The sequence below is a fragment of the Carcharhinus amblyrhynchos genome, chromosome 32 (genome assembly GCF_965287045.1).
Source record: "Carcharhinus amblyrhynchos chromosome 32, sCarAmb.v2.hapA, whole genome shotgun sequence".
NCBI classification, from domain to species: Eukaryota; Metazoa; Chordata; class Chondrichthyes; order Carcharhiniformes; family Carcharhinidae; genus Carcharhinus; species Carcharhinus amblyrhynchos.
This window is the reverse complement of record NC_137355.1, coordinates 6,648,300-6,660,778: the sequence shown is the minus strand read 5'-3', so window position 1 is coordinate 6,660,778 and position 12,479 is coordinate 6,648,300. Positions and strand designations below refer to the sequence as shown.

Here is a 12,479-nt window from a genome sequence, read left to right as displayed (position 1 = left end):
TCACTCTTCCTCTTTCTTGACAATAATATTGGGACAGAATTTGACTCATCACGGGATAGAAACCCGGAGCTCGCTGTACGTGATCAAAGCGACTGGCGGGGCCAGGCTCGAATGGCCGAAGAGGCCTACTCCTGCTTCCACGTTCTGCTTCTGCCCATTTCGCCACCGTGGAAACGATGCCACTTTTTTGGAGCTGACTTGTGAAATGCCCGAGCCAACGTTATGTCTGACCGTTTCTTCCGGCATCCTTAATGGCCACCTGGAGCGGGTAGCGGGGTCCTCACACTTGCCAGTGGGTGACCAAAGGTTTGTTTTCAGCCCTCTCGCTGGACTGGGCCGGCGCAACCTACCTCACCGCCTTCTGGCTGACCAACCGGAGGTCAGTCCTGTGGAGCCGAGGGTTAGAACCGTAGAACCATAGAAAATTACAGCTCAGAAACAGGCCTTTTGGCCCTTCTTGTCTGTGCTGAACCATTTTTTGCCTAGTCCCACTGACCTGCACTTGAACCATATCCCTCCACACCCCCCTCATCCATGAACCCGTCCAAGTTTTTCTTAAATGTTAAAAGTGACCCCACATTTACCACTTTATCCGGCAGCTCATTCCACACTCCCACCACTCTCTGCGTGAAGAAGCCCCCCTCCACAATATTCCCTTTAAACTTTTCCCCCTTCACCCTTAACCCATGCCCTCTGGTTTTTTTTCTCCCCTAGCCTCAGTGGAAAAAGCCTGCTGTATTCACTCTATCTATACCCATCAAAATCTTATACACCTCTATCAAATCTCCCCTCATTCTCCAGGGAATAAAGTCCTAACCTATTCAATCTTTCTCTGTAACTCAGCTTCTCAAGTCCTGGCAACATCCTTGTGAACCTTCTCTGCACTCTTTCAACCTTATTTACATCCTTCCTGTAACTAGGTGACCAGAACTGTACACAATACTCTAAATTTGGCCTCACCAATGCCTTATATAACCTTACCATAACACTCCAACTTTTATCATAGAATCATTGAACCCTACAGTGCAGAAAGAGGCCCTTCGGCCCATCGAGTCTGCACCGAACACAATCCCACCCAGGCCCTACCCCCATATATTACCCCCACTAATCCCTCTAACCTACCCATCCCTGGACACTAAGGGGCAATTTCTTAGCATGGCCAATCAACCTAACCCGCACATCTTTGGACTGTGGGAGGAAACCGGAGCACCCGGAGGGAACCCATGCAGACATGAGGAGAATGTGCAAACTCCACACAGACAGTGACCCGAGCCGGAAATCGAACCCAGGGCCCTGGAGCTGTGAAGCAGCAGTGCTAACCCACTGTGCTACCGTGCCACCCCTATACTCGATACTCCGATTTATAAAGGCCGGTGTACCAACAGCACTCTTTACCACCCTATGGGACCCTATGTTTGGGGGACAGTTTTCCCAACTCAACAACTGGCATCATCTCGCCAACCGCAAACATCTCTAATGGCTACTGACACACAAACCCCAGCACCACCCCCACCCCACCCCGCTCTCCCCCACCCCTACCCTCAATATCCCTGAATTTTAACCAGCAAACTCAGCGCAGATCTTGTCAACAGCTTCTCAGAACCTGGGCAAAGTCACCACAAAAACCCAGTGCTTCCTGTTTACCAGTTACTAATAACGCATTGCTGAAGTTTCGCATCTTTAAAAATCTCTTCGCTGCTTTCTGACCCACTTTGAAAAAAGCCGTAAAAAGTTTATTTATTTGTGTCAAAAGTCGGCTTACATTAACAATGAAGTCACTGTGAAAATCCCCTAGTCACCACACTGTTCGGGTACACTGAGGGTCAATTTAGCACCTAAACAGCACGTCTTTTGGAGTGTGGGAGGAAAATGGAGCACCCGGAGGAAACCCACGCAGACACGGGGAGAACATGCAGACAGTGACCTGAGCCAGGGATCGAACCCAGGTCCCTGGCACTGGGAGGCAGCGGTGCTAACCACTGTGCCACATTACAATAGTGACTACACTTCCAGAACTGGCTTTGGGACTTTCTGGGGTAATAAACAACACTATGGCTGGGATTTTACGCTCAGACGAGGCTCGTAAGATCCCACCAAGGCCAACAAAGAATTCCATTCTGCGACACGCTCCCACCCGGACTCTGGAGCGGGCATGCAGATAAAATTACAGCATCTATAACTCTATATATCTAAACTCCTTGTTACAAGCCTGCAGCTGTCCCTCATTTTCCAGGTCTCTCGATTCTCCATGTTAAGATATGTTGCCTTGATCTGCCCCAGGCTGTTCTCACTGATAGTGTCCGTGGTACTCATTGACCTTCTCCTTCTTTTCCGTTTTAGATCCTCACTTTGTGGGAATGTCGCCGATGGATGACGATATTTTCATTTTCTTCAGGGAAAAGAACTTGCCGGAAAATCTAGACATTGACCCCTGGGTATCCCGAATTGGCCGTGTGTGTAAGGTGAGTGCAGTAACGCGATTCCTAACACCTCCGCGTAAAGCTTTGTGTTTTCCCAACACATGGGGGCCATGAGGGCTCAGGGGGGGTGGCACTGCTGTTTCACAGTGCCAGAGACAAGGGTTCAATTCCAGCAATGTCTATGTGGAGTTTGCACGTTCTCTCTGCATCTGCATGGGTTTCCTCCAAAGAAGTGCCGGTTAGGTTGATTGGCTATGGTAAGTTGATCCTTGATGCCCAGCGGTAGAGAAAATTATGGGGATAGGGCTTGGGTGGGATGGTGCAGACTCAATGGGCTGAATGGCCTCCTTCTGCATTGTAGGGATTCTATGATTGCTCAGTATTCTACAGCCAACAAATAGCGCCCTCCTGAATATTCCCACCCCAACACTAGGGTGTTCATACAAAGAACGAACAAAGAACAACACAGCCCGGGAAACAGGCCCTTTGGCCCAATGAGCCCGTGCCGCCATTTTAACATTGAGTCCCCTCTCGACCCATGACCCTTGACTCCGCTTATGGCACTCCACATTGAGGGAAGACTAATTTAGGGACAATTTGTTACACCAGTCAGCCTAACAGCACATCTTTGGGGTGTGGGAAGAAACCGGAGCACCCAGAGAAAACCCACGCAAGCACGGGGAGAATGTGCAAACTCTCACAGACACCGACCCAAATCCATGTGTCTGCACAGCAAACAGTGATAGTCACTGAGCTGTCGTATTGCCTGTCATCTGGTCCAGTTTAAACGTACACTAACGACATGAAGTACTAGGTTACTCTTGAAACATCCAAGAGCAGCCCCCGTACGACTCATCTTAGATAGTCCCAGATCCATAGGCTGGTGGTGGTTTAACCTGAGGTTCGCCACCCCTCAGGTGAGAGGCAAGGTTGAGTAGGTGAGGTATAACCTCTACTGGTACAGGAATTGAACCCATACTATTGACATCACTCTGCATCACTACCTAGCTGTCCAGCCAACTGAGTGAATCCAACCCCTTCCTGTTCATCTTACTGACTGAGTGGACAACTGAGGTAGCCCAAATTTCATTTCCTTTGCTCATGAGGGGATCACTGCTCCACAGCTCCAGGGACCTGGGTTCGATTCCCGGCTCGGGTCACTGCCTGTGTGGAAGTTGCACATTCTCCTCGTGTCTGCGTGGGTTTCCTCCGGGTGCTCCGGTTTCCTCCCACAGTCCAAAGATGTGCGGGTTAGGTTGATTGGCCATGCTAAAATTGTCCCTTAGTGTCTTGAGATGCGTAGGTTAGAGGGATCAGCGGGTAAAATGTGTGGGGATGTGGGGGTGGGGCCTGGATGGGATTGTGTTTGGTGCAGACTCGATGGGCCGAAGGGCCACTTTCTGCACTGTAGGGTTCTATGATTCTATGATCCCCCAATTTACAAATCTGCAGCAACACGGTGACACAGTGGTTAGCACTGCTGCCTCACAGTGCCAGGGACCCAGGTTCGATCCCTGGCTTGGGTCACTGTCTGTGTGGAGTTTGCACATTCTCCCCGTCTCTGCGTGGGTTTCCTCCAGGTACTCCAATTTCCTCCCCCAGTCTGAAAGACATGCTGGTTAGGGTGCATTGACAGTGCTAAATTCTTCCTCAGTGTACCCGAACAGGCACTGGAGTGTGGCGAATAGAGGATTTTCACAGTAACTTCATTGCAGTGTTAATGTAAACCAACCTGTGACACTAATAAATAAATTTTAACCTCGAGCGTTTTTAAATCCACCTCTGCTCTACACCAATCTGCCTTTTGTTTGTCTAGTCTAAGTTTATTTATTAGTGTCACAAGTAGGCTTACATTAACACTGCATTGAAGTTACTGTGAAAATCCCCTAGTCGCTACACTCAGGTGCCTGTTCGGGTACACTGAGGGAGAATCTAGCACGGCCAATGCACCGTAACCAGCACGTCTTTCAGACTGTGGGAGGAAATTGGAGCACCTGGAGGAAACCCACGCAGACACGGGGAGAATGTGCAGATTCTACAAAGACAATGACCCAAGCAAGGAATCGAACCTGGGTCCCTGGTGCTGTGAGGCAGCGGTGCTAACCACTGTGCCACCGTGCTGCCCAGTTTGGGCAATGTAATTACCTTGGCTGAATGTCAGGGGCAGTTTGCAGCTTTGAAAGTTGGAAGCTGGAGATACTGAATAGTAATGAGCTAAATCCTGTCCTCAGCTGAGCTCCTCCCGGACAGGAATCGAGGTCAATTTAGCCCACCGCTGTTAAGATATTCAAAGCACTCACGTCATTCCATCTGTGTTCAACTAACCCAGTTCACAACACAAGATGAGATATCCTGGGGTTAGAACATAGAACATTGCTCGGTACATGCTGTACTGTTCTGTGTCCAAACCCAAGGTCAAGCTATCCCGCTCCTTATCATTCTGATGTGCTCCATGTGCCTATCCAATAACCGCTTGGAAGTTCCGACTCCACTATCACAGCAGGCAGTGTATTCCACACCCCAACCACTCTCTGAGTGAGGAATCTACCTCGGACATCCCTCCTAATCTCCCACCACGAACCTTAAAGTTATGCCCCCTAGTAACTGCTACATCTGGGGTTCGGGATCCATATGAATCATTCATTGCCTCAACTTGTGGACCCACCGAGAGACCAGATAACCATCTTCAGGCTCAATATTAAGGAGCTCCCTATCTCTGTCACCTCTTCCTGCCATATCAATCTCCGAGATCATCCTTAAACTCCTCATCCTTGTTTTCCATGACTCTCCAGGGTCTTTCTCCCACTCTGTACCCCCACCATCTCCTCCAGACCCCACAATCCTCCAGGCTCTCTGAAATTTTCCCATTCCGCCACTTACAGGTCCCACGTTTCCAGGTGGTGGAGAGGGGAGGTCATGCTTTCAGCTGGGTAGGCCCAAAGCTCTGGAATGATCTGCCGAGGTTTCATCACATCTCCTCCTTGTAGACACTCTAAGTCCTGCCACTCCCAACCACCCACTCATCACCTGCCCTGCTATCTCCTTGTGTAACTGGGTGCTCAGGTATTCCAAGATGTGGCCTCACCAAGGCCCTGTATAATTGCACCAAGACATTCCAGCTCCTGGACTCGAATCCTCTCGCTATGAAGACCAACCTAACATTTATCGCCTGCACCTACGAGCTTACCCTCAGTGACTGGTGTCCAAAGCCACCCAGGTCTCTTTGCATATTCCCCTTCTTAACTGAAAGCCATTTATTGTCTTGTAACTTTAGGTTACTTTGCAAGGATGGCACGGTGGCCCAGTGGTTAGCACTGCTGCCTCTCAGTGCCAGGGACCCGGGTTCGATTCTGGCCTTGAGTGACTGTGTGTGGAGTTTGCACATTCTCCCAGTATCTGTTTGGGTTTCCTCCCATAGTACGAAGATGTGCAGGTTAGGTGGATTGGCCATGGTAAGTTGACCCTTAACACTTCAAGATGTGTAGGTTAAAGGGATCAGTCATGCTAATTTGTCCCTTAGTGTCCCGTGATGTGTAAGTTAGATGGATTAGACACGGTAAATGTGTGGTTTTTATGGGGATAGAGTGAGGAGAGAGCCTAGGTAAGATACTTCGTCAGAGTTGAATGAACTGAATGGCCTCTTTCTGCACTGTAGGGGTTCTATGATTTATGAGGCTTGTACCCACACTCTTCAAAGCTTGGAGTACTCAAGTGACATGTTGGGTAGCTCTGCTGCCTCACACACTATCTTATCCAGGTTCAACTCTCCCCCACATATTTACCCCACCAATATCCCCTAACTTGCATATCTTTGGACGCAGAGGGGCAACTTAGCGTGGCCAGTCCACCTAACCCGCACATCTTTGGAGTGTGGGAGGAAACCGGAGCATCTGGAGGAAATGCATGCAGACACAGGGAGAATGTGCAAACTCCACACAGACAGTGACCCGAGCCAGGGACCTGGGTTCCATTCCTGGCTCGGGTCACTGGCTGTGTGGAGTTTGCTCATTCTCCCCATGTCTGCGTGGGTTTCCTCCGGGTGCTCCGGCTTCCTCCCACAGTCCAAAGATGTGTGTGTTAGGTGCATTGGTTCCACAGTCCAATGATGTGTGTGTTAGGTGCATTGGTCACGCTAAATTGACCCTAGTGTCAGGGGGACTAGCTGGGGTAAATGCGTGGTTAGAGGGATTGGGATTGTGGTCAGTGCAGACTCGATGGGCTGAATGGCCTCCTATGCATTGTAGGATTCTATGATTCTATACTCACTGATGCCATAAGCTGAAGTTTTTAAGGATTAAGTTTTTAATTGCTTACTCGTTGGAGAGCTGAGCTCTGGGTGACCTGAGTTTGTACTATTCTGAGTAAGTTTGCCGTGTATGTGACAGCATGTTACAGTCTCTGATCTCTTTTCTCTCAAGAATGATGAGGGTGGCTCTCGACAGCGCCTGAGTGCCAAGTGGGCCACTTTCCTGAAAGCGCGGCTGCTGTGTAACGTTCCTGCTGACCACGTACATTTCAACAGAATCCAAGATGTCTTTATTGTTCGGTCCAACGACACGGAGGACAGGGTTTACGGAATTTTCAAAAGCAATTGGTGAGCCCGCAGGAATTGCGAAATAGATTTACCGTAATGAAACATTAAAAAGCTGATTCACCAACACTTCACCCATCCCGACACGGCGTAATTCATCAGGGACGGTACAGTGGTTAACACGGCTGCCTCACAGCGCCAGGGACCCAGGTTCGATTCCTGGCTTGGGTCACTGTCTGTGTGGAGTTTGCACATTCTCCCTGTGTCTGCGTGGGTTTTCTCCGGGTGCTCCGGTTTCCTCCCACAGTCTGAAAGATGTCCAAGTTAGGTGGCATTGGCTAAGCTAAATTGCCTCTGTGCGTTCAAAGATGTCCGGGTTAAGTGGGTTGGCCACGCTAAATTGCCCCTTTGCATCCAAAGATGTGCAGGTTAGGTGGATTGGCCATGCTAAATTGCCCCTTTGCGTCCAAAGATGTCCAAGTTAGGTGGATTGGCCATGCTAAATTGCCGCTATGCGTCCAAAGATGTCCAAGTTATGTGGATTGGCCATGCTAAACTGCCCCTATGCGTCCAAAGATGTCCGGGTTAAGTGGGTTGGCCATGCTAAGTTGTCCCTTTGCGTCCAAAGATGCCCAGGTTAAGTGGATTGGCCATGCTAAATTGCCCCTATGCATCCAAAGATGTCCAAGTTAGGTGGATTGGCCATGCTCAATTTGTGTCCAAAGATGTGCAGGTTAGAGGGTTTTAGGAGGGTGGGGGAGTGTTGTACCTGAATAAGATAGTGTGTTGATAAATCAGTCCAGACTCGATGGGCCGAATGGCCTCCTGCAGCACTTTAGGGGTTCTGTGGTTCTACGAAATCCATGGTTTGGGTTCTCTGGCGATATTACCTGGCTGGAGAATGGATGTGCTTTGGCCGATTCCTCCTTCACACTCTGAAAATTTCATTCAATATCTTTCAGGAACGGAACGGCAATCTGCAGCTACTCCGTGCGCGAAATTAATTCCGTGTTTCGTCATTCCGACTTCAAAGGTTTCTCTGAACCTACTCCAGTGCCCAGGCCTGGCATGGTAAGAGAGTTGGTCAACTTGGCATGTTGAGATAATCTGAAGAAGGAACTGTGTTGCAGAAGGCTAATTTTTTTTTCCTGAACCAGGGCACTGGCCTGTTGCCAGGGGGGCTTATAGCTTGAGGGGACACCACTCAAGTGTGGCTGACCAGGAGCCTTGGGCTCTTACCACCAGCCCTTGGCGTGTTTGGAAGGGTTTTGCAGGTTGACACTCAGCCTGTTTGGCCGTGTTATGAACTCACTTTCCTTGGCCATCAAGTCCTGGGGTGGGATTCGAACCCGGAGCTCCTGGCTCAGAGGCAGGGAAGCTAACTCCACAAGACTTCCTTGTGACTAATAAACTTCAACGTCATGAATGAATGAGTCATTATGAGATGTTCGAAGAACCATGCTATCTATATCTTTATTCCACTAGTTATCCTGATTTGATCCGGGGCGGCACGGTGGTTAACACTGCTGCCTCGCAGTGCCAGGGTTCGATTTTGGCCTCGGGTCACTGTCTGCGTGGATTTGCACATTCTCCCCGTATCTGTGTGGGTTTCCTCTGGGTGCTCTGGTTTCCTCCCACCGTCCAAAGATGTGCTGGTTCGGTGGATTGTGCATGCTAAATTGACCCTAGAGTCGGGGGGACTAGCAGGGTAAATATGTGGGGTTATGAGATTTGGGTGGGATTGTGGTCAGTGCATGTTCGATGGGCCGAATGGCCTCCTTCTGCACTGTAGGGATTCTAAGAATGATTTGATTTACTGTTGTCACATGTATTAGTATACAGTGAAAAGCATTATTTCTTGCGCGCTGTACAAAGCATACCGTACATAGTTCTCTATGGAAGAGAGAGTGTAGAATGTGGTGTTCTCTAAGGAGAGAGTGTAGAATGTGGTGTTCCAGTCATAGCTAGGGTGTAGAGAGAAAGATCAACTTAATAAGAAGTAGGTCCATTCAAAAGTCTGACGGCAGCAGGGAAGAAGCTGTTCTTGAGTTGGTTGGTGCGCGACCTCAGACTTTTGTATCTCTTCCCTGCGATAGATCCTGCCATGGAGAATGGTGACAAAACGTAACCTTTCAGATGAGACAAGTTCAGAGCACAAGGGTTAATTGGACCAGGGCGTGTAGATGTCACCTTGTCCGACCGCTTTCAAGTCCTACGTTCTGTGCTTATTTTTGCGTCAGGCTTGGATTTAACTTTATGGTTAGGTCAAAAAATGGTTGTACAAGTTTGTCTCCAAGGCAGTGTGAAATGGCCAACCATGCCAGTCAGTTCAAGGACAGTTAGGGACAGGGCACAAACGCTGGTCCAGTCGACAATGTTCGCTTTCCCTTTAAGAAGTTCGTGAAAATTGGAGCATTAAAGTGGGGTGTATGGTGTCTCACTTCCGATAGGGAACCATATGATGCAGTGGGCTTTCAAAACGAACCTACGCGGTAAATAACTTCCTAACTGTTTAAGGAACAAAGAACAGTGCAGCACAGGACCGAACCCTTTGGCCCATCAAGCCTGTGCCGACACATGACACCCTTCTAAAGGAAGGACTTTTTCCCTCTACGCGTCGGTATCTCTCTAGAAGGATGTGGAGGCATTGGAAAGGGTGCAGAGGAGGTTTACCAGGATGTCGCCTGGTATGGTGGGAAGGTCTTATGAGGAAAGCTGAGGGACTTGAGGTTATTTTCATTAGAAAGAAGGAGGTTAAGAGGAGACCTAATTGAGGCAAACAAGATGATCAGAGGGTTAGATAGTGAGAGCCTTTTTCCTCAGATGGTGATGGCTAACACGAGGGGACATAGCTTTAAATTGAGGGGTGGTAATTATAGGACGGATGTCAGAGGTAGGTTCTTTACTCAGAGGGTAGTAAGGGCGTGGAATGCCCTGCCTGCAGCAGTTGTGGACTCGCCAACTTTAAGGGCGTTCAAATGGTCAGTGGATAGGCATATGGATAACATTGGAATAGTTTAGGTTAGAGGGTCATTAGATTGGTTCCACTGGTCGGCGCAACATCGAGGGCCGAAGGGCCTGTACTACGCTGTAATGTTCAATGTTCTATTTATGTATCTTGTCAGGATGCCTCTTAAATGTTGGTGTTGTATCTGCTTCTACCATCACCCCGGCATCGTATTCCAACATTTACCTCCCTCAGCGTAAAAAAAACTTGCTTCTCACATCTCCTTTAAACTCCCCCCTTTTTACTGTTCACATATGTCCCCATGTCTTTGACATTTCTCCCCTGGGAAAAAGACCCCGACTATCCATTCTATCCGTGCCTCTCATAACTTTGTAAACTTTTAGCAGCCTCTGACTTTCGAGTGCAAACAAACCGAGTTTGTCCAAAGTCTCCTCCGTAGCTAATACCCTCCAAACCAGACAACATCCTGGTAAACCTGCAAATGTGAGGTTATCCACTTTGGTAGAAATAATAGTAGGAGGGATTATTATTTAAAAGGTGAAAAGCTGCAGCATGCTACGGTGCAGAGGGACCTGGGCGTCCTTGTGCATGAATCACAAAAACCCAGTCTGCAGGTGCAGCAGGTGATCAAGAAGGCGAATGGGATGCTGGCCTTTATAGTGAGGGGGATAGAATATAAAAGCAGGGAGGTCTTGCTGCAACTGTACAGGGTTCTGGTGAGGCCGCAGCTGGAGTACTGTGTGCAGTTTTGGTCCGCTTATTTGCGAAAGGATATATTGGCCTTGGAGGGAGTACTGAGAAGGTTCACCAGGCTGATACCGGAGATGAGGGGGTTAGCTAATGAGGAGATTAAATAGACTGGGTCTGTACTCATTAGAGTTTAGAAGGCTGAGGGGGGGATCTTATAGAGACTTACAAGATAATGAAGGGGCTAGATAGGGTAGAGGTAGAGAGATTCTTCCTGCTTAGAAAGGAAACCAGAACTCGAGGGCACAGTCTCAAAATAAGGAGGGGGGGGACAGTTTAGAACAGAGTTGAGGAGGAACTCCTTCACTGAAAGGGTGGTGAATCTCTGGAATTCTCTGCCCGTTGAAGTGGTGGAGGCTACCTCGCTCAATATATTTAAGACACGGGTAGATAGGTTTTTGGTAGGCAAGGGAATTAAGGGTTATGGGGAGAAAGCGGGAAAGTGGAACTGATCCACTTCAAATCAGCCATGATCTTATTGAATGGTGGGGCAGGCTCGAAGGGCTAGATGGCCGACTCCTGCTCCTATTTCTTATGTTGTAAACCTTTGTGTACCCTTTCCAACGCCTCCACATTCGCCGGAATGTTGCAACTCAGGAAATTTAACAATAACTTCATTGAGTGAGCCTTACTTGTGACTAATAAATAAACATCCTTCTGGTTGTCTGGTGACTGTACAGAATATTCCAAATGTGGCTGAACTAAAGTAAATGTCGGGATACGATGCCAGAGGTGACGGTAGAGGTAGATACAATACCAATGTTTAAGAGGCACCTTGACAGATACATGAATAAGCAGCGAATAGAGAGCTACCGATGCGTAGAGAGAGAAAATCTTTAATTTAGAAGGGTGTCATGTGTTGCCAACACGCCCTGCCAATGTTTATACTCTATGCCCTGACTGACGAAGGCCTTTGTGCCTAAACACCTTGTCCACTTATATTATTCTTCTTATGTTATTGCAGTGTAGCACAAGTACTCGATCTCTGCCGGATAAAGTACTAAATGTTGTGGAGAACTATCCGGAAATGACCAGAGAAATCAGACCCATTGGAGACTCTCCCCTTATGGCAAAGAAGGAAGATCTCTTCAAGAAAATAGTCGTGGATCCCGTTGTTGGCACCAACGGGGCTGTGTACTGGGTCCTTTTTCTAGCCATGGGTAGGTCACACCAGCTAACGGTTTGTACAGAAGATATCTGGAATGATTTTAGATGTGGAAGCTATTGATTCTTATCTGTTGCCAAGGTCAAGTATAATGGATGGGTGAATTATAGAATGATACAACACAGATGGCATGGCGATACAATGGTTAGCATGGCTGGCGTGCAGAAAATCCCCTATCCATCATGTGCAACCAGGTCGAATTTGTCATTTTGAAGGGCAGAACAGTGGTTAGCACCGCTGCCTCACAACGCCGGGGACCCAGGTTCAGTTCCGGCCTTGAGTCACTGTCTGTGTGGAGTTTGCACGTTCTCCCTGCCCGAAAGACATGCGGGTTAGGTGGATTGACCATGGTAAATTGCCCCTTAGTGTCCCAAGATGTGCAAGTTAGCGGGGTAAATCATAGAAACCCTACAGGAGGTCACTCGGTCCATCGAGTCTGCACCAACAACAATCCCATCCCAGGCCCTATTCCCACATACTAATCCCTCTAACATACACATCCCAGGGCACTGAGGGGCAATTTTAGCATGGCCAATCAACCTAACCTGCACATAGAATCATAGAACCCTACAGTGCAGAAAGAGGCCCTTCGGCCCATCGAGTCTGCACCGAACACAATCCCACCCAGGCCCTACCCCCATATCCCTA

General features: G+C 48.6%; 1 protein-coding gene across 1 annotated transcript in view; it reads left to right on the top strand.

The window, feature by feature from the left end:
* Window positions 1-12,479, top strand: part of LOC145360636 (semaphorin-7A-like) — a 60,977-nt gene that overhangs the window by 33,653 nt on the left and 14,845 nt on the right. The window contains exons 7-10 of the mRNA XM_080215985.1: window positions 2,341-2,462; window positions 6,839-7,014; window positions 7,914-8,022; window positions 11,631-11,826. Coding sequence (XP_080072111.1) covers window positions 2,341-2,462; window positions 6,839-7,014; window positions 7,914-8,022; window positions 11,631-11,826 — 603 coding nt within the window. The remainder of the gene's footprint in view (window positions 1-2,340; window positions 2,463-6,838; window positions 7,015-7,913; window positions 8,023-11,630; window positions 11,827-12,479) is intronic.